The 22,495-nt window shown below is 36.2% G+C and overlaps 1 protein-coding gene across 2 annotated transcripts in view; it reads left to right on the top strand.

The window, feature by feature from the left end:
• Positions 1–22,243, top strand: part of TRIM33 (tripartite motif containing 33) — a 110,434-nt gene extending 88,191 nt beyond the window's left edge. The window contains exons 12-20 of one of the 2 annotated variants that reach the window (XM_081815721.1): positions 4,127–4,259; positions 6,019–6,082; positions 8,195–8,354; positions 9,521–9,870; positions 11,642–11,765; positions 13,890–13,964; positions 15,636–15,788; positions 17,146–17,196; positions 17,276–22,243. In XM_081815721.1, the coding sequence (XP_081671847.1) occupies positions 4,127–4,259; positions 6,019–6,082; positions 8,195–8,354; positions 9,521–9,870; positions 11,642–11,765; positions 13,890–13,964; positions 15,636–15,788; positions 17,146–17,196; positions 17,276–17,488 (1,323 nt within the window). In that variant the 3' untranslated portion in view covers positions 17,489–22,243. The remainder of the gene's footprint in view (positions 1–4,126; positions 4,260–6,018; positions 6,083–8,194; positions 8,355–9,520; positions 9,871–11,641; positions 11,766–13,889; positions 13,965–15,635; positions 15,789–17,145; positions 17,197–17,275) is intronic. The other variant, XM_081815722.1, reaches the window with a different exon arrangement.
• The last annotated feature ends 252 nt before the right edge of the window (positions 22,244–22,495 follow it).

Below are 22,495 nucleotides of genomic sequence, written 5' to 3'. Positions count from 1 at the left end.
AAAAATTGAGATATAATTCACATACGAGGAAGTCCAATTTTTAAAAATGTACAGTTCTGGGGCGCCTGGGTGGCTCAGTCGTTAAGCGTCTGCCTTCGGCTCAGGTCATGATCCCAGTGTCCTGGGATCGAGCCCCGCATCGGGCTCCCTGCTCTGCGGGAAGCCTGCTTCTCCCTCTCCCACTCCCCCTGCTTGTGTTCCCTCTCTCGCTGTGTCTCTCTCTGTCAAATAAATCTTTAAAAAAAAAAAAAAAAAAGAATGCAGATAAAAATGTACAGTTCAGTGGTTTTTAGTATATGCACAAGATTGAACCATTACCACTATTTGTAGAACATTTTTATTACCCCAAAAGAACCTATCCATTAGCAGTCACATTTCCCTTTCCCAATCCCTGGAAACCATTAATTTACTTTCTGTTTCTGTGGTTTTGCCTCTTCTAGACATTTTGCATGAGTAGAATTACATAATATTTATGCCCTTCTGTGCCTGGCTTCTTTCACTCAGCAGTGTTTTCTAGGTGCATCTATGTTGTAGCCTGCATTAGTACTTAATTCCTTTTTATGGCTTAGTATTCCATTGTATGGATATACCACGTTTGATCATGGGCTCATCAGTTGATGGACATTTGGGTTTCCACTTTTTGGCTGGTGAGGAATAATGCTATGAACATATTTATACAAGTTTTTGTATGAACACAGGTTATTGGTTCTCTTTGGTAAATTTCTAGGAGTGGAATTGCTGTGTCATATATTGTATAAGCTTTTGAGGAACTCCCAAACTGTTTTCCACAGTGGATGCACCATTTTACATTCCCACCAACTGTGAGGGTTTCAATTTCTACACATGCTTACCAACACTTGTTACTGTCATCTACTTTTAAAAGTAGAGGTGGTTACCATGAAAGCACAACTATAGTAAGAAATAGTTAACCAAATGAACCAAGAACAGAAAGGGAAGGAAACCTGTCCCCTCTTAAAGAATCACTTACTTTCTCTCCTATTCTGTAGTTTCCATGTATAGTAAGAAGAAACCTGGCGGAGGCTACACAGGAAGTAGACAAGGTAGCATTAACTATGTAATGCAAATCAGAAGTAAATTCAAAGGCAGTTTTGGATATTTGTTGATATATCTTAATAGTAGTTGTGACAGATCTAAATAGAATTCTCTCATTGTGTTTGCTCTACTGTCCATCTCCAACATAGTGATATAATGCATGTTTGTAATTTCGACTTTGAGGTGATACATGATGAACCTGAATACTTGTGTTTTTTTTTTTAAAGATTTTATTTATTTATTTGAGAGAGAGCATGAAAGGGGAGAGGGTCAGAGGGAGAAGCAGGCTCCCTGCTGAGCCGGGAGCCGGATGTGGGACTCGATCCTGGGACTCCAGGATCATGACCTGAGCCGAAGGCAGTTGCTTAACCAACTGAGCCACCCAGGCACCCATGAATACTTTTTGAATACATAAATGAATATTAGATTCTGTTCAGATTAGATTATAATTAATAGATGTAATATATATATTTTTAAAGATTTTATTGAGAGCGTGTGTGAGTGGGGGGGGAGCAGAGGGAGAGAGAGAATCTTAAGCAGACTCCACCCTAAGCACAGAGCCTGACGCAGGGCTCAGTTCCAGGACCCCGATATCATGACCTGAGCCGAAATCAAAAGTTGGGACGCTTAACTGAGCGAGCCACCCATGCACCCCAATAGATGTATATTCTAAGATTTATTCTTTATAAAGAATTTTTCATATTTGGCATACTTAGTAACTATTTATCTGGATGCTGTATTGGATATTATGAAGTTTGGGGAAAACTATGCATTTCTGATATTCATATGTAAACTTAAATGTTACGGGATACCCATTTCTGTATGTGCTCTTAGTACTAACTAAATGAATCAGTCTTGGGGCACCTGGGTGGCTCAGTCGGTTAACCATCTGCCTTCAGCTCAGGTCATAATCCCAGGGTCCTGGAATCGAGCCCCGCGTCGGGCTCCCTGCTCAGCGGGGAGCCTGCTTCTCCCTCTGTCTCTGCCTGCAGCTCTGCCTACTTGTGTTCTCTCTCTCTGTCAAATAAATAAATAAAATCTTTAAAAAAATAAAATAAATGAATCAGTCTTTTTCTCCCCATCTTTACCAATCTGATAGGTAAAAAGATATTATTGATTTCATTTCTTTTGATTACATTTCTTTCATTTGTGTGCTTGGTTGCCTTTTCATAGGTTCATTGATGATTTGTATTTTTTCTGTGGATTGTCTTTTTCCTTTTAATTTCATAGAAATTATACATGCTCAAAGAACATTGATTTAATCAATAAATGAATTAATGTTTTTCCAGTTAGACTTATAACTTTATTAATGCTTACTCTTCATCCGTGTCCAGTGAAACCTGGGGGTTAATGTTTCAGCTAGCATTTCCTTGTTGGGGGCTGTAGTGATGTCATGGGGGCCCTTTTGTGTACTTCCAGTTTGCCTCTTCCTAATCTGTCCACTCTTCTAGTGGGCAGGCACAACTCCCAGTACCCCTTAATAGCCTCCCAATGAGCCTACTGCCTGCTATCACCTTCAGCCCTTTATGTTTCTGATGTGAAGTTTTTTAAGGGCTTCAATGAGAAAGGCCTATTTACTTTTTAGGAGAGTCCTCCCTTGCCTGTGTATGTTGTGACCTGCTTTATTTTGATCATTTTTCTATTGATCCCATTCTACCTTGCTTTAATTTCTATAATTTTCTTCAAAGTTTCTGCTTTGATGACATCCTTTCCTGTTTTTTTTTTTTTTAAAGATTTATTTATTTATTTATTTGAGAGAGAGAGAATGAGAGAGAGCATGAGAGGGAGGAGGGTCAGAGGGAGAAGCAGACTCCTCGCTGAGCAAGGAGCCCGATGCGGGACTCGATCCAGGGACTCCAGGATCATGACCTGAGCCGAAGGCAGTCGCCCAACCAACTGAGCCACCCAGGCGCCCCCTTTCCTGTTTTATAACTATGAAAATCAGTGCAATTTTGAGAGGAAAGGAGAACAAGAAGTAAATGTATGTGTTCAGTTTTCTGTCTTGAATAAGTAGATTTGCATAAAAGGTAATTTGCCTCTAGTGGGAAAGAAGCTTAAAAGGGGCAAGTATAGGGGCGCCTGGGTGGCTCAGTCATTAAGCGTTTGCCTTCAGCTCAGGTCATGATCCCGGGGTCCTGGGATCGAGCCCCACATCGGGCTCCCTGCTCGGCGGGAAGCCTGCTTCTCCCTCTCTCTCTCCCCCTGCTTGTGTTCCCTCTTTGGCTGTCTCTCTCTCTCTCTCTCTCTGTCAAATAAATAAATAAAATCTTTAAAAAAAGGGGGGGGTAAGTATAGGTACAAGTTAGACCAATAAGGAAGATTGGCAGTTGTTTAAGAATGGTTTGACCACCTCGTATGGAATAGTATAACATTTTTCTTAAGGTAATTTTCATAATTAAATAGTATTTACTGTTTCTTACATAAATATTTTCTATTTCATCATTACAGTTCTTCAATGTAGTTGGGAGGTTTTAAAGAGAGGAAATTGATGTTTAGGTTGCCTGGTCCTCTGGCTTTAACCTACTGCCTTACCTATAAGTGAGAAAATGGCTCAGTTTTCCTGTGGGCTGCCCCTGTGTAATAAGCGGCCTTATATCCCAGGCTAAGGGCTTTATTTTGAGTTTGAAATCTTTTAAAGCTTTAAAGTTAGGCACAGACATGATTAAATTTCTATTGAGGTGAGTGATTCTGGCAGGACTGAATGTTGGAATAAAGAGAGGAAGACTAGATGGACAAGAATGCTGATAAATAGGGTCTTCATCAACTTTGAGAAAAGGCAGAAGTGTCCGTGTGTGTCAGAGCTATTTTATTTTCATAGTAGAACATGAGGGATTTAGTGATTTGTTGGGTTTTGTCTTGAGCTGCCCCAGTATTTGCTGAGTAGTATTATAGCTTTGTTCACAAAAACTTTAAACTGTGTGGGTCCTCAAGAGAGGCTAAGGAAGCAACAATTAAGCCAAGTTTGATAAAATAATCTGTTAGTAAACTGTGAACATAAGCAATTATACTAATGAAATTAATAGCTTCTCTGCTTTAATCAAAGCAAATTTATCATTTCATTCTTTCTCTTTAGTTGGAAGATGCTGGTTCAAGTAGTTTAGATAATCTACTAAGTAGATACATCTCAGGCAGTCACCTACCCCCACAGCCTACAAGCACCATGAATCCCTCCCCAGGACCCTCTGCCCTGTCTCCAGGATCATCAGGTAAAGCCATCAGAGGTGCTGCCTCATTTCTTTTGTTACAGCTGACCCTTGAACAACACGGGTTTGAACTGCACAGGTCCACATATATGTGGATTCTTTCCAAAGAATGCAGTACTGTAAGTGTATTTTCTTTTCCTTATGATTTTCTTAACATTTTCTTTGGCTTACTTTACTGTAAGAATACAGTATATAATATACGTACCATGCAAAATACGTGTTAATTATCGGTAAGGCTTCTGGTCAACAGTAGGCTATTAGTAGTTTTTAGGGAGTCAAAAGTTATATGCGATTTTTGCCCAATTGGGGGTCAGGTCAATGTCCCTAACTCTCACATTGTTTAAGGGTCAACTGTATATGTATATATTAGGGTTTTCCAGAAAAACAGAACAAATAGGAGTGTGTGTGTGTGTGTGTGTGTGTGTGTATAGAGAGAGAGATTTTAAGGAATTGGCTCATATGACTGTTAGGACTGGCAAGCCATAGGGCAGGTTAAGAGTCTGGAGACCCAGGGGAAAGTTGATGTTACAGGCTTCAGTCTGGAGGCAAAATTCCTTCTTCTGGGGACCTCAGTCCTTTCTCTCAAGGTCTTTAACTGATTGGATGACACCCACCCACATTGTGGAGCTTGATGGGCTTAGGCAGAATCTCCTGATTAAAATGTTAATCACATCTAAAGGTACCTTCTCAGCAACATCTAGACTGGTGTTTGGCCAAACAACTGAGTAGCCATATTCTAGCCAAATTGATACATAAAATTAACCATCATAGTATCAGATCATATTTTTTTTCCTAATTGCTCTTTCTATTTATATCTCTTCAAATACTGTTGGCAGTTTTCAGCTAACTGAAGTAATATATCTGTAGTATACACTGTTCAGAGCTGTTAATTACCCCTCCCTCAACCCCTAGCTGTTTTCACATTCTTGGCGAGATTTGTAGATGCATTTTCTTATATTTTATGATACAGATGGTCAGTTGAAGAGTTCTTTGGTTTCATCCCAAGTTTAGAACTTGCAAGATATTGAAAAATTTAAAAAAAAAACAAGAGTTGAGGAAAGACAAGTAAATTTTCAAATTGCAATTTTAAAACAAAAATTTAAATTTACTGGAAACAAAGTTGTGACTAATCAAGTCCATGAGATACACATCTCTTCCAAAATCCCAGTTATTTTATTGACCTGTTATCATGAATGAATGATTAAAGCAACTTCAAACAGATTGACAGTGCAGAAGTGGTTATGGAGTGTATTTTTTTGGATTAAATTAAATGTTACTTATTTCTTCCTGAAACAGACCACCTTATTATTTCTAGAGTAAAAATAGTTCAAATTTAAATGTGAGTCTTTCATGAGATGCATCATTAATACGATTTTTAGTTGTAGAATTTTTAAGGTTTAATATAATTATTCCAGGACTTCTAAAAGAAAGAATAATTACTGGGAATCTAAGTAGGAGATTTACCAGATGACTTGGGGCAAGGTGGCAAATAGCTTTCTCTTGACCTGGTAGTTTTCATTGATTGGATAGTGTTGCTCTGAGGAGAATTCTGAGAATCCTGTCTGGGCTCAGCTGACAGAAACTGGTTGATGACTTCCCTGCCAAGGGTTTTACATGGCCATCCCTGTTTTGACATTAAGGCTAGGTCTGATTTCCAAGAATTGCTAAATTGCATTATAGTAATCTTTAATTCTGTAACTGCTAGGTAGAATTCTGAATATTCTTTCTGCATTGATATTCATTTTGACGTATTATTTTCCAGGTTTATCCAATTCTCACACACCTGTGAGACCCCCTAGTACCTCTAGTACTGGCAGTCGAGGCAGGTGAGTATTAACATTATTAGTAGTTTTTCTTTCCTTAAGAAAAAATTTAAATATGTATTTAAAAAAGTAGAAAATTACATTGAACTCCTATACTTATCACCTGGCTTCAACAGTTACCAAGTTATAGCCAGTCTTATCTCTTCTGTCCTCCCATGTATTCCTCCCTGGTTTGGATTATTTTGAAACATTGCCATCAACAGATATATTGAGGTCAAAATCAATTTATATGATGAAGAAATATATTGCTTCTCAGTTTTCCCCCACCTTGTCATTTAAATACAGTATGTGCTGTTTTTTTCCTCTGTATTGATAATTTTGATCAGGAGGTTTGATCAGGGGGAGGGTGGGGTGGGAAGAATACTTCATTGATGGTGGCATGTACTTCCATCAGGGGCACATAACATTTGGTGGTTTTTGTTTGTGACAGCAACCATTAATTGATCATTGCCTAGTTCTTTTTTTTTTTTTAACTTGTTGAAAAATAACGATATTTTAATTATTGTGTTATTTTTTTAATCTACTAGTTTAAAATATTTCTATAAAGAGAAACTTCTGTCATCACCTGTTTGGTTATAGGACAGGCAGAAGAGATTCTTTTTTATTTCTGTTTTCATAATAGTGAGTTGGTTCCCAGCACCTTCCAACGGTGACCAGCGAGTGTTTTTTTGTTTTGTTTTGTTTTGTTTGAGTTTTTTTATTACCTTCATGAACTCATATATTTAAACATTTTATATATTACAAACTATTATAGATGTTATTTTTATTAATGGGTTATATTGTTCCATATTTGGCCTGTCAGAGCTTTTACAAGTTGGCTCCTTAGGTCTTTTGGTATAACCCCAGTAGTCTTTGAAAGCTTCCTTATTTCCTGTTCTGAAATGATGTTCCAGGTTTGTCTTAACATATTTCCTGCCTCAGGCCTAGAGCCCACCATTTTTCTAAGAAATCTTGGTTGTGTTAGTGAGGAAAGAGTGCTTGGAGACAGTCTCCTGGGTACTAGGGGCACTCGTTGCTGCTGAATTGCTTGTTATGCCTTTTTGGTGGACAAAGCTAAGAAATGGGGTGGTGTGTGGAGTATGTTAACATAAAATGGAATAAGTGTTAAAAAAAAATAGAATAAATGTTCCCTGATTTTTATACTTTGAATAATTTAGTACAATGCAGGAAAGATTTAAGCTACATGAATTTTTTTTTTATTTGGGTGTGTGTGTGCATTTTGAAGACTAGTGCTATTAAATACTTGCTTGACTTTTTAATTATACTTTAAATAATCAGTACTTTTAAAAGTACAAATTGAGTAAAAAGGTATTCATTCTCAATAGCAGTACAGTCTTACTAGTTATTCACTTCTCTTGCCAGTGGTTTTACTTTGTGGTCTAGATAGAACTGATTAGTCATATAGCTGTCCTCTTAGCCTATCATTTTGTTTATTCAAATAAGGATATTCAGGGCTGTTGACTACTTGTTATCCTCTTCTCCCAATTTCCTGCCCTCACAAGCTAAAATAGAGTTTCCTTTGAGGAGGAGGCTTCATGAACAACTATTAAGGTTTTCTTCATTTGTTTGGGGGCAGAGAAGAATCAAAACTACTTTTATAGAGAAAAGCAGTTGCTAACATTCTGTATTAACTAGTCTGGGAAAATGGTTTAAATGACTTAGTATAAGTGCCTCACACCAAAAATATGTTTTTAGGGCGCCTGGGTGGCTCAGTTGGTTAAGCGACTGCCTTCGGCTCAGGTCATGATCCTGGAGTCCCGGGATCGAGTCCTGCATAGGGCTCCCTGCTCGGCAGGGAGTCTGCTTCTCCCTCTGACCCTCCTCCCTCTCATGCTCTCTGTCTCTCATTCTCTCTCTCTCTCAAATAAAAAAAAAAAAAAAAAAAAAAAAATCTTTAAAAAAAAATATGTTTTTAGGGTCTTTTGAAAGTTTGATCTACGTTTTTAAAGAATCTGAAGCTAAGCTTATATCATATTTCTCTTACCTGCATTATGAGGTGTCTTTATCTTATAGAAAGTTAATACATTGTTTTTACTTTAATGAATATTGCTTTTTGTGTATTTGGTTTTATGTATATTATACAGACATGTGACATTTTTTATTGTTTTTTATTAGCTGTGGGTCATCAGGAAGAACTGCTGAGAAGACAAGTCTTAGTTTTAAGTCTGATCAAGTGAAGGTCAAGCAAGAACCTGGGACTGAAGATGAAATATGTAGCTTTTCAGGAGCTGTTAAACAAGAAAAGACAGAGGATGGCAGGAGGAGTGCCTGCATGGTAAGCTCCCACTGGGGTCTGTCAGGGATTCAAGGAGGCCACTTCATGGAATCTCTAGCTCTCCCTATTAGACTGAATAGTGGTTCTATGGACATTTATTTATTTTTGGATATTTATGCCTGGTATAATTCAAATATCTCTTTCTGTAATTCAAGTTTTTCATCTAAGTGTCAGCTGCAATTTATCACAAAAGATTTGACAAATTTGAAATATCTTTTAGTTTGTTATTGGTCAGTATTTTTGCCATGATTCTAAATCGGGTTCTATTTTGCTTTGACTTTATTATCATCTCAACAGTCACATTGAGTCTCAGGCCACCAAAGATCCTTAACTATTTTCCTGGACCTGTGAGCTCAGGATTAGGACTGGTGACATGAAAGAAGTTTAATGCTCAGGGAGTTGTGTGATGGGAAGATTGCCTTTGGCTTATGAATAATTAACCATTTAGGAGTTTTTCAGATAGAACATTTTATACAATTTACAATATAGAATGAAGGAAAAGCCACCTTCTCTTCCTCCTCCTGTGCCATCCCCCTCGCCCCCACGCAATAAATTTTGATCTTGGTTTTTTCTTCCTGCCCAGGCTTAGATGTCATTTTCTACATGGTTGGCATATAGACATTTCAACTTGGAGTATTAGCATATTTAACACAGTATATGTACATTTAAGAGCAAAGAGCCTTGTATTTGTGGTGTCACATCTTCATCCAGTATCTGGTTTGGAAAGTGCCCCCAGAAAACTGGGTGCGAAAGGGTGGTAAAAGATTTCTTTTACTATTGTCACAATCTTCTTACTTCAGTAAAATGATAAGTAGGCAGAGAAACATTTCTTAAAAGCTATGCAACAGATTTCTTGTGTGAAAAATAGGGTATCTTAGCTCTTTGTAGGAAAAGTATAACCCTATGCTCACTTTACAATCAGTGTGCTTAACAGTTAGTTTAATTTTCTTAGTATCCAAATGAACCAATATTAGAGTGTTCTATAAAATAATAAATTAACATGCCTAATAATTTTCGTTACTTTGTCACTAATGTCATTTCCAAATTAATTTTTAAGTTATGTTAGCATATATGTATGTGTATTGACATAACTCTTAAGTTACATGCACATTGCATACACTAAGGATTAAACAATTCTTTAAGAATTTGTCCTTGTTTTGTTTTAGTTGAGCAGTCCTGAGAGTAGCTTGACACCACCTCTTTCAACCAACCTGCATCTAGAGAGTGAGTTGGATGCATTAGCAAGCCTGGAAAACCATGTGAAAACTGAACCTGCAGATACAAATGAAAGCTGCAAACAGTCAGGGCTCAGCAGTCTTGTTAATGGAAAGTCCCCAATTCGAAGCCTCGTACACAGGTCGTCAAGGATTGGAGGAGATGGCAATAGCAAAGATGATGACCCAAATGAAGACTGGTGTGCTGTCTGCCAAAATGGAGGGGATCTGTTATGCTGTGAAAAATGTCCAAAGGTCTTTCATCTAACTTGTCATGTTCCAACACTTCTTAGCTTTCCAAGGTACCAGTGAGATAATTGATTTTTTTGTTCTTGTTTATTTTTATAAGCTAAAAAAAACAAAACAAAACAGAAAGTTGTTCATGCAGATGGCCTTCCTAACCAATGCATACTGTTTCTGTAAAACAGGGAGCCCATTATTCCTTTGTTACTACCTTCTAGAGAAACTAACAGCTGAATGGTGAAATGTCCAAGATCTAAGTGGTGTATGAATGATAAAAAGCAGACTATTTCCTGGCCTTCAGTTTATACTTAGTGTAAACAAAGTAGATAACACTCTAAATTATGAGAGGCAGGGGCCTGGGGTGTTGGAGAAGTTAGTCGATTTCCTGTTGAAGCTGAATTTTTTTATCTGTTGCCATCAATCTTAATAGGATCTACAATAATTTCATTTAAGAATACTGTGCAGTTGGAGGCAACTCTGTTGGGTCTTACCTAGAACCTACTGTTCTAAAGTTTGAAAGCTCGTGAAAGGCATTTTAAAGGAAAAGGTACTTCGTAAAAACACCTTCAACATCTTGAAGTTTTTAGTTACCACTTCCTCTTGACCAGTGGGGGCAGCTAGTTGTAGTGCCAGCCTGTAGCCCTGTGTGCACATTTCTCATGTAACAAGTTGTGTTCGTGCCATTTTGTCTCCAGTTGATTTCAGAGACCTTCCCCCTTCCCAAGCTCTTACCCCAAATTACCCTTTTGGGTGACAGTAAATAGTGTTCTTGGGAAAGCCCAGCTTTTTTTCTGCCTTTAAACAAAACATTCACATTTCCTCTCAGTCCTAAGAAGCAGTGATTTTAGTTGAGTAAATGCTACTCATTTTGTATAATTCAACTTTTTGGATTAGAAACATGGTGGATATATAAACAGTGCCAGAATATTTTTCTGAAGAATCCTAATTCTTACCTGGGTCTTAAGAGAGGAATAGTCATTTGCCAGAAATGTAATAAGGGCCTTCTTTTACTTTACTCTTTATAGAAGAAAAGTATTGACATTTTGATGTTGTAATTAAGGCTTTTCATATTTTTCTTCCCTTTGGGTAGTAACATCTGCTGGAATGTTAGAATTTTGCCACTGAATGCTTTCTCTCAAAGGCTGATACTTGGGAAGGAATTGGGACTGTTGGCAAAGTCTAGTACAGTCTCTAGATTTAGAATTTCTTTATGGCAGGGGAGAGTAGGGGAGAATTACTGGGGATGAACCATTTTAGAATATACAGTTTGATGGAAATCCTGATGTAAACAAACTATAGACTAAGCAAATTTGAAAGGTAAGGGGTCTATGTACATGTGTTTGTATTTATAGAGGTGTGTGTGTGTATTCTTGGCTTTTGACTGGCATGAAGAATTGTTCTATTTTTGGCGTATTTAACACATGCCAAACCAGTATGGGATACCCAAGGAATTCCATATCCCATACTCTTTCCTTATTCATGAGTGTGGGGTCGTTGTGAGAGGTAGTACTGGGGTTGACAGGCAGTCTTACGCTGTAAGTACTGATCATCTACTTGGTGTTACGAAAAGATCCCTTTTGAAATGCAGGGCTACCAGTTTCATAAAGCTTTCTAGAAAGTAATTAATTGAAGAATGACTGGGAAAAGTTTTGGGAAGCTTTTATCATACAGCTTCACTTTATGATATCTGACAAGAATAGAGCCTCTCTTCCCCTGAAAGACGATGGGAAGGAAAGAAAACAAACTGGAGACTTACCTCCAGAGAACTAGCTTCTCTAGAGTGGGTTTTTTTTATAATTACAAGGACTAATTGCCTGTTTCCCTCTTTAGTGGGGAATGGATATGCACATTTTGCAGAGATATTGGGAAACCAGAAGTTGAATATGATTGTGATAATTTGCAACATAGTAAGAAGGGGAAAACTGCACAAGGGTTAAGCCCCGTGGACCAAAGGGTAAGTGTCAGATAAAGTTGGATTTATTATCAGGGATTCTGTAGTTGTCTGGCTATGCACCTCTAGACTTTTACACCCAGCTTCTTCATATTTAACATGTCCCAACCAAAACTTGATTTCAAAAAGAACATAAATAATAAACAAGCAAATAACAACATAAAAAACTGCACTCTTCCTCTGGTATTTCCCATCATTAAAAGGTACCACCATTTATTTCTGTTGCTCAAGCCAGAAATCTGTTAGAAGTAAAAGAATCAGAAGTGACCATAATACGATTTTCTTACTTGTCCTCACCATCACCTTCTGAGATAGCCATCATGGTTGTTCATCTGCACTATCATAATAAACTCTTCACTCAGACATCCCTGAGTTTACTCTTGCCTCTTCCTACTATAGTTTTCTGTACTGTACATAGTGTTCTTTTTTTAAAAAGATTTTAGAGAGCACGAGAGGGGGGACGGGCAGAAGGAGAGAGAGTGAGAATCTGAAGCCAGCTCCGCGCAGAGCCCAAGTCAGGGCTCGATCCTGCAACCCTGAGACCATGACCCGAGCCAAAATCAAGAGTCAGACGCCCAACTGACTGAGCCACTCAGGTGCCTCTACATAGTATTCTTTTTAAAAAATATAAACAGGTCTGCCACTTCCTTGCTTAAAATCCTCTAATAGCTTTCTGTCATTAAAAATGAAACCCAGAATCCTCTCCTAATTTCGCTCAGATTTCTGCTGATTTGGTCTCTTCTCCAAAATGAAAATCTCTGTGGTCATTACAGTTATGTTTGGCTCTGATCCTGATGTATATACTTGCAAAATCCCCCTCTACTAAATGTTTAGCGTGTATAAACTTCTATTAAAAGAAGTTTAAGCAAATGAAAACTAAATGTAAAATGCATTTCATTTTCTGACTGTATAAAAAAATTCTAGAATTGTATTGAGAAGACATAGTTTGTATTTAATTTTGGACCTGCATGGAATCACTTCAGGAGAAGAAAGAATAACATGTGTCCTGCTTGCATCAGAGAATTACAGTGAATAGCAACAGCAGTAATTTATAGATTACTAGGTAATCCTGGGGCACCTGGGTGGCTCAGTTGTTAAGCGTCTGCCTTCGGCTCAGGTTGTGATCCCAGGGTCCTGGGATTGAGCCCTGCATGGGGCTCCCTGCTCAGTGGGAGGCCTGCTTCTCCCTCTCCCACTCCCCCTGCTTGTTTTCCCTCTCCAACTGTCTCTCTGTCAAATAAATAAACTTAAAAAAAAAAAAAAAGATTACTAGGTAATCCTAATTACTAAGATTTGTAGGATTTATTGGATTACCTAGTAATATATAAATTTTTGCACAAAATGCTGTATGTTGCTTTTATGACCGACTCCTTTCCATTTCTATAAATAGTCAGTAGTAGATAAATTACCTTAGTCATTGTCTAAAAACAAAAGCACTCTATCTTCGATAAATTCATTTAAAAGTAGAACAGAAATTCATTTAATTTTTTTTTTAAGATTTTATTTATTTGCGAGAGAGAGAATTAGAGACAGAGAGCATGAGAGGGAGGAGGGTCAGAGGGAGAAGCAGACTCCCTGCTGAGCAGGGAGCCCGATGTGGGACTCGATCCCGGGACTCCAGGATCATGACCTGAGCCGAAGGCAGTCGCTCAACCAACTGAGCCACCCAGGTGCCCCCAGAAATTCATTTAAAGTAGAACAGAAGAGGGGCGCCTGGGTGGCTCAGTCGGTTGAGCGTCTGCCTTCGGCTCGGGTCATGATCCCAGGGTCCTGGAATCGAGCCCCGTGTCGGGCTCCCTGCTCTGCGGGAGGCCTGCTTCTCCCTCTCCCACTCCCCCTGCTTGTGTTCCCTCTCTCACTCTGTGTCTCTCTCTGTCAAATAAATAAATAAAATATTAAAAAAAAAAAAAAGTAGAACAGAAGATAGTCTCAAAACTAAATGGGAAACAAGATGGTTTTCTTTGGGTATGTGTATTTAGTTAGATAAGTCAATATATAGGAAACATATGTTCAGTTTGTTGTAATAATGGTTTGTACTGATAAAGTTCTCCTAAGGAAAAAAAAAAAAGAATATCTTATTAGGGGAAAAAACATTTCATGAGTTTTCCTTTCTTTTTTGGGGGCCAGAAATGTGAACGTCTTCTGCTTTACCTCTATTGCCATGAATTAAGTATTGAATTCCAGGAGCCAGTTCCTGCTTCGGTGAGTTGTTTACATTATGACATCTCTAGTGAAGAAACTTAGTATTAAGACTTAAGAGTGTTGGCTGTGGCCTTAAGACTTCTTGTCTCAGGCTCCTTGAATAATCTTAACCTCTCCAAGGTTCAAATTTTCTTTTCTAATACTATTTCTTTCCCCATTTTGGATATTCCAAGAACACATAGGATAAAGAATGTTTTAGCACAGTACCTGATAATGTTGTAAGTATTTATTAATCTAAAATTTTATTAGGGCTCTTATGGATGTGGAATTCACTTGTCAAAAATTGCAGTTTGTTTTTTAAAGGTTTTGTTGTTGTCATGAAAACTTAATGAATTTAATTTCTGTGTCCTCTTTCACTTTTAAAATGGACATAAAGGATATGGGTGTAATGGAAAGAATCTTGGACCAAGAGTCAGAAGACTTAACTTCTCCCAGTTCTTACATTAACTAGCCTTAAAACTTGGGGGAAACTACTTAATTTTCTGCCTCTACTTTTTTAAACATACAGTGGGAGTACTGGACTGAATTATTTCTAAAATTCCAGTTCTATGATTCTAGGCTCTGTACCTTGGGGAGAAAACAGTCTCTATGTAAGTATTAATTTGAATAAAAATGTAAAATTGAATCTTTCACACTGGCTCTTAATGTTATGAAGATAAGCCCTCTTTATGAACAGTCAAGATTAAGAAAGGACTGGAAATTTTGCAAGTCAGTGCTCTTTGTTTATCTTAAAGGAGACTAATAAGGAATAAAAGCTGTAAAGTCCCATAGGAAAAGGAATATCAGGGGTCCTCCGGCTTCATAAATGGAATGAGAATATGCTACACACATTTGCTCACCATCATTTGTTGAATTAAGATATTGTTGAATACCAGGCCTATAATAGAATATTAAGTAGTAGACTTATTTACTGGGTAGGCTCAGAAATGAATTTTAAAGCACAAAAGGCCTAGACACAAGGAAGATGTTTTGTGTAAATAGTAATCCTCTGATACTAGGAAGTTTGTCTTCAAGTTCAGGGACTTTACAGTAGAAAATAACTTTCAAACATTTCATCAACTGTCTAAATAGCTTCTCCAAGTTCAGTTGTTTCTCAAGGGTACAAATTTTTGGCCAGAAGTTGGGGTTAGAACTCTCCCTGGCATGGTCACTAAAGGGTTAATAAAATTTTTCTTATTATTTATGCTCTTTCTCCCTCTGTTGTTTTATGTCCAGAGTTCTTTGTGATATAGTTAGCCTCTAAAAGATAACATTCTAATGACAATAATAATAATAAATTTTGTTCTTTTTATTTTTTCTTTCCTTTTTAAAAAAAAAAAACAAAACTCTTCAGGAGTCATAATATTCTGATGAGCCAGATGTGTCCTTAACACTAATGGTTGGCTACCCTTGCTGATTGCGTTCTTTCCATATCTCCTTACCACAGATAGAGCTTTTGGGGCCTTCATTAACCATTAAGACTGCCACAGATTCTGAATATGATTTGGTTTTTATTATATGTGATTGGGGCCTAAGATTTAAAGTACCTTCACTATACCTAAAATTTGTAAGCAGCTGGCTCAATAATTAACATATGTTGTTTTCTACAATCAGTGTGCTATGCATTTTCAAATAAAACAGTTTGGCATTTTTGGAGAATCCTTATCTATCCTTATTTATTTGTTTCTTTAGATACCAAACTACTATAAAATTATAAAGAAACCAATGGATTTATCCACCGTGAAAAAGAAGCTTCAGAAAAAACATTCCCAACACTACCAAATCCCAGATGACTTTGTGGCTGATGTCCGTTTGATCTTCAAGAACTGTGAAAGGTTTAATGAAGTATGTTAGCTTCCAAACTATAAAGTCTTGGATTACTAGTTTTTTTTTTTAATTATGTTTTTCCTGCTAAGAGATTTTTCTAATTTGATTCAAAAAAATTTTTCTGCCGCAGTTCTGTCAAAAGTAAAATTTGATTGCATCCACAGCTCTATTGAAGAAAGTTTACTGTGTATAATTTGAAGTATATTGGATATGCCTTTTTGAACAAGTTGAGGGTTGAGATATACAAGTATAGAAAGTAGTCTGTAGTTAAGTATATGGGAAATGATTATAAATAGCTTATATTTGGGTACATTTAGGAAAGGCATTTGTATTGGTTCCTTTGATTTTATTATTAATGTAGGTTAATAAACTAATCTCTGGTGGCTCATCTTGAATAGTAGCCCAGAGTATATAATGTTGAATTTTTTGATCTCAGCAATATGACTTTCATTAACTTTGATTATGTATTTTTTTGAGGATAAGGATGGGCTATCCTTGAGGAAAAATATGATACATGACTCACTCCTTCAAGGAAATTGTTTTGTTTTCTTTGAGAAGAGGCAAGTCTCTTATTGTTAGGGAAGATTTTCATTATTCTAGGAGAAGAAAATGGAATTGGATAAGAATCAACAAAATCTTTAGGAAGATTAACAGTAAAATATCTTCTTTATTGTGGTTGAAATTTGGTGCCATATGACTATTACTAAAAGGACATCAAATCATTTAAAGTATATTCATAGCTCCTCTGGAAGCATCTAGGTGACCTTTTTAAAATTTGAAAAAATCCTTATAGGTTAAAAGTAGAGTGTAGCACTATACCACAGAGTATAGTAAAACCTTACTCACTTGAAGTTAAATTGATATAGTCCCATTTTTTGGTCTTACTTTATAATCCAGTTAGATTATTTTCAAATAAATGTGCTTTTGTGAATTGTAGCTAACATTTGCGAGGGAGAAGACACATTTTATCTGCTTTAGTAATAGTTAAATAATTTATGTTTAACAGATTGCCATACAGATAGAATTCTAAGTGGTTTGTTGATGGTTTGGCAGTTTTTAAAAAGCAACATTTCTTATATGATTAGTTTTTTTGTCTTAATTAGACCGATGTATTCAGTCAACCTCCATTTCAGATTGACTTTACTAATTCAGAATTTGAGAGCATTCTTGAGGTTTCACATCAGCTGTAGTAACAGAACTTTGTAAAGAAAGTGGTTCCGTGTGTTCTGTAGAATTTTAGAAAGCACTTAATCTGGTTATAGCAATTTGTTCCCCCTAGTATGGCTGACTTTCGTCGCCAATCCTATGCAGTTTCATAACTTTAGAAAGGATTATAATTTCCCTTTTTTTTTTTTGACTCTGGTATCCTTTTTAGATGATGAAAGTTGTTCAAGTTTATGCAGAAACACAAGAGATTAATTTGAAGGTAAGCTTTTCAGACCATGCAAACTTGGTGAAAGAATATGCATTACCAATAGGTGAATATTCCTATCTTTTGCTTGCAGGCTGATTCAGAAGTAGCTCAGGCAGGGAAAGCAGTTGCATTGTACTTTGAAGATAAACTCACAGAGATCTACTCAGACAGGACCTTCGCACCTTTGCCAGAGTTTGAGCAGGAAGAGGATGATGGTGAGGTAACTGAGGACTCTGATGAAGACTTTATACAGCCCCGCAGGAAACGCCTAAAGTCAGATGAGAGACCAGTACATATAAAGTAAAATGACATGAACTTAAATAATTGTTTAAAAAAAAAAAAGAAAGAGAGAAAAAAAACCCTTTTATTTAAGTGTTGCTGGAATATCCTGCCTACAGTGGGCACCTCCTTGAAGAAGCTGATAGCTTTTACACAGTATTAGATTGAAGTAATGGACAGAAGTCACTTCTTGTCAAGAAAGGGGGAGAGAACTCTATTTGCAACTTTAAAAGTAAAAACAAAAAGCAAAAGTGAAATGATTTGAAGATTTCTGTTACTAAAGAGGATGGTTCTTTAGAATGGCAGATGTTGGTGATCATGTGGTATTGATTGGTTCAGGATGCTGGGTGTATAAGTAAATACTTGAGGGTCATGTCGCTTGATAAATTGTCTCTTTGGACAAGAGTGCACAGCTGTTAAAAACAACTTTCATGCCTCCCCTTCCACACACATACATACTGGTTTGTTTTCTAGGTAAAATCAAAGTTGCTCAGATTCCACTTTGATGTCAGTGCAGATGTGCATTGAATCATGCCATTATATTTTTTCTTACTTTGATGCTGTTGGGCCTTTTAGTTTTTATATTGGCTTAAAGAACTCAACGGTAGTTTTATTTTCTATTTATACCTAGAGTCTAGGAAACATCATTGATCATCATTTAATCAATTTTAATGGTCTGCTGAAATAAATATGGTAACTTTTCAGTGGCAGATCATATAGTAATCATTTCCAGAAAAACACTTCCACAGAATTGCACTTCCCAGTCAGATCATCTGATCATACAGTTACTCCCATCAAAGGCAGAATGTTTGTTTCAAAATTAATCTATAGTTTTCTGTACATTTAAATTTGATTGAGAAGGTGACAACTGGCTCTTATCCAGTCTTCCTTCATGTCAGTTTTCTGATAGACCACTATTGGCAAACAGTAATCTGTCAACTACCAAATGTGTAAAATTTCTGTATTTCACTTTGTCTTATTTGTAAATAGTGAACTAAAACTTCTGGCAGATCAGCAACATTTGCTGAGCCTGTTTTTTAAGCTAATGTGTATTCTTACTAATGTTCCTATCAAGAATGGATTTGTAATATATGCTGTCTATTTCTAATGTTCACATTCATATTTTGAGGTTCTATCTTATTTTAATAGAGAACAGACTTCTCAGAAAATCTTCAGAAGCAGCTTATTATTAAATATCAAACTATTGAAATAAACCCGGTGGGGTTAGATTACTCATCTGTCCACCAAGTGGGACATTTGCATGGACTGGGGCTTAACGGACTTAGAAGAGGCCTGTAAGTAAATCCTGAAAATGAGCCAATCCCCACTTGAATGGTTACTGGAGTAAACCCACCTTTACTACCCTGAGTTCAGCCCCTGAGGCAGATAAACCACCTTGGCTTGGTTTCATTTTTTTTCTCTTCATTTGTGATGCTCAGATCCAAGATGTGTGTTCTAGACCGTGTACAGGCTTCTCTTTTGTTGGATTAAAAAATTTAGTCCTACTTTTGTATGGACACCTTAGAATATAAAGTGACCAAAATAGAAGACTTGCCATTAGATATTTTTCAGACGTCAGCAGATTTGTGGCAAATCATTTGCCTTTTTAAAACTTCAGCTTCTGCAGTTCAGACAGTAGACTACTCAGTAAAAATTATTTGACATAATTGTCTAAGAGGTAAATATTTTTTAGTGCATATTGAATCAAATAAAGTGCTCTAAAGAAATTATTATACAAATTCCTTTGGGTTGTTTTTCTTTTCTTAAGTGTTGGGGGTAAACATGAATATTATTCAGGCCTTCTGATGGTGTATGTAAGTGGTGTTGATTTTATTACTGCTGTTGACTGACTTCATTCTGTGGCTTCCTTCTAGCTTCTCTTTCAGTTTTGTTGTAAGTTCAGCTTTAAAATTTACACCGAACTGTTCTATCATTTTACTCAAATTTTCAGGTACCTAAGAAGAGTTTTCTTATAAGAGGGAGAGAATCGTTTTAAAATGCTTTATTTATGTGCATTTCTCTCTTTCCCACAACTGTTATGATTTCAGTTTATCAGATGTATCTAAGGGCACATTTTTGGAAAGTGATGAGTAGCAGTATAACTTCTTTTGTCAAGCCATTGATTTCTAATATTTTATACTTGCTCTTCAGATGAATTCTTTTCATGATTCTTAGATAAATCTTTTATATAGGTTCTACCAATGGGGGAGAAACTAAATTTTAAGTAAATATTTCTTGATATTTGGGGCCTTAAAAGATAATGTGTTCCCTTAAAGATATTTCCATGTTAGGTGTAATTTTTTTTTTTCTTTTAAGATTGGTTTTTGAAAAGCCACTTTATTGTCAACATTTAATAGGCTCCATTTCTGTTAACAGAAGACAATTCATATTACTGAGGATTTACTATTAAGTAAATAGCTATCAACAAACCACCCTTAAATGAAGATTTAGATTTCATTGAAGCTTTTTTCTTGTACACTGATCACTGTGTTCCTAAGCTGATAATCAGTTCAGCCACTATCTAATATAACCGTTAGAAAGTATAAAAGCTCAAATTGATACTCAGATGTCATGTTTTTCTATTTTATGTTTCAAAAAAGCAAACATTGAATATCAATTCCTGAAGGCAATTTACTCTTTGTTAAAAGGCAGTATTTTAGATTTGGAGGTGTTAAGTGTTTCCTTAAAAACGTGCAAAGTTTTGCAATACTTCAGTTCCCATCTCCCATCAGAACACTGTTCCTCAGTCTGTTCTGCTGGCCTGAATTTGTATTTTTTTTAGCACTTGGCTCAGCTGATGGAGTAAAGGAACTGTTTTGCAAGGTGAAGCATGTGCGTGTTCCAAAGTATGGTTAGATTGTAGGTCATGCTCTATATAGAAACATCAAATCATTACCACAGAGAGATGATAAGGCATTGGATCCCCTGTTGAAATTATTCTTTTTGGAATCAACAAGGTACTTTCTGACTTCTATGTCTTATATAAAGGAATTTTAAATAATATAAAGTCAGTTAATTCTCACTTTTTGTTGGAACAAGTTTTTGAGATTTTTAGTTAATCCAAAGAAATAATGCTTTTAAGTAGAAGCAAAAGGTTAATAGTGTGCAAATTGTAGGTTTACCAATTACCTCAGCAGGTATCCTGCCATGTAATTATTAGTAATTAGTGTTAATAAGCCAGTAGATTTAGGTCTTCTGACTGTGCCCTTGGATTTTGGCCTACCATATGTTACTCAGCAATCTCTTAGTATCCAAAATGGGAGTAGATGCTGTGGCCCCCTCTCCCTTGGCCTTTTTAAGTCCCTTACCCATTCCCACTCACAACACAGGAAGTATAAAGATCTCATTTCTTATTGAAGTCAACACTGCTTATTTGCATACTCAGCATTGGATCGGTGAGTAGTTTTGTAAAATCCACCCACCCCAACTCCCCTAATTAAAACAATCAGATTCTTAATTCATACCATCTGTATTATTAATCTGCTAAAGATGATCCAAGGTTTTCAAGGTGTATCAGTTTGATCTTGAACTGAACCTGGATGCTTTCTTTTAGTTTTCTCACAGTTCTCTCCTCCTTGATAAAGCAATAACACTGCTTTAGGTCTGTTGCCTAATAGGCACGTCATAGTCCTCTCCCGGATGATTTTATAGGAAAGTTTGTATGCATATCACCCAGTCTATCTTTTAAAAAATAAGAAATTTAAATGTATGCTGGAGCTTATGACAATATATTGTGGCATTTTATTTTAAAAATTGGGGAAAGTTGCATATTTTTTTAAAAGTAGGTATTTGAGTAAAAAAAATTGAAGGTACTTTTTTAAGAAAAAAATTTATATGCCACAGTTTACATAGACATTTCAGATTTCAACATGTACTCTTGGATATAATGTTTTCTTTTACTTGGCCAAAATGCATGTAAAGCATATCTTCCATCTTAGTTCCTTGTGTTTGCCTTCGTGGTCTTTTATATATTTTTTATTGTATCTGAGAAAGTTATCTTCAAAAATAACTCAATTTGGATATATTTGTCATAATCATACTACAAAATGTACAAAATTAAGTTTAGCCCTTTTCTAGCAAGTAATCTTTAAAGTCAAAAATGCACCGAATTTGTATGTGGGAAGGCACTCAAATGATTTTGTAGGTGCCACTGCAATATTCCCTTTCAGGTGTGGCCTAAATTTCAGTCTTAAGAAGAAAGTGCTTGTCTGCTCCTGGTCTGAAAAATGTAGGCATTTACTATGTTTTAAATCACAGTGAAACATGTATATAAGCCTATAAAAACGGTATGTGCAATCTGAAAGCCTGTTAATTTTCTATGTAGACATACACACGAAAGGGTTAAATTCACAGCCTTACTAGTTCCTTGCTTCCAGTATTTCAACTGGTCTCCTCCCCTCATTATTATTATTATTATTATTATTATTATTATTACTACTACTACTACAACTACTATTATTTTTGCACATAATTAACTACCCTTCAATATGATTCTTAAAGAAAAAGTGCTGTTTCTGTGGTATTGTATTCTCTAAATCATATTTAATTTTTTAAAACAAGGTTGCAGTTTCTAATTGTTCCGTTCCTGTGTTTTTTGCTGGTGTGTATTAAAAGCAAGATTTTCTTTTTCATGGTTATTTAATACATTAGCTGCCTGTAAATATTTCTTGTTATAATGCTCTGGAATGTGTTGTAGAAGTTGTATTAGATTAGTTTAAAGCCTTGTTTGAAAGCCACATTGTTTTGGTTATTTCTATTAAATTAGAAAATTGAAAAAGTTTGCAAATGAATTCCTTTTTTTCTTCCTCTTTGAGTTGAAATTTAATCATTAGTTTGCTTGAAAAATGTTTACTGTATGCCAGGCACTGGAGATATAGAAGTGAACAAGATAAATTACAGTCCCTGCCTTCACAAGTGTTTAGACTCTATATGAGAACAATCCGTGTTATGATGGGATCAACAAAGAATATAGTAGGAACATACAGGAAAGGCTCTAACACCAAACTTTGTTGATCAGGAAAGTGATCTCTTT

The sequence above is a fragment of the Leptonychotes weddellii genome, chromosome 4, assembly GCF_054177405.1.
Source record: "Leptonychotes weddellii isolate Sample4059 chromosome 4, ASM5417740v2, whole genome shotgun sequence".
In the NCBI taxonomy this organism is placed as follows: Eukaryota; Metazoa; Chordata; class Mammalia; order Carnivora; family Phocidae; genus Leptonychotes; species Leptonychotes weddellii.
The sequence above is the reverse complement of the archived record's forward strand: the minus strand, read 5'-3'. Positions and strand labels throughout refer to the sequence as shown.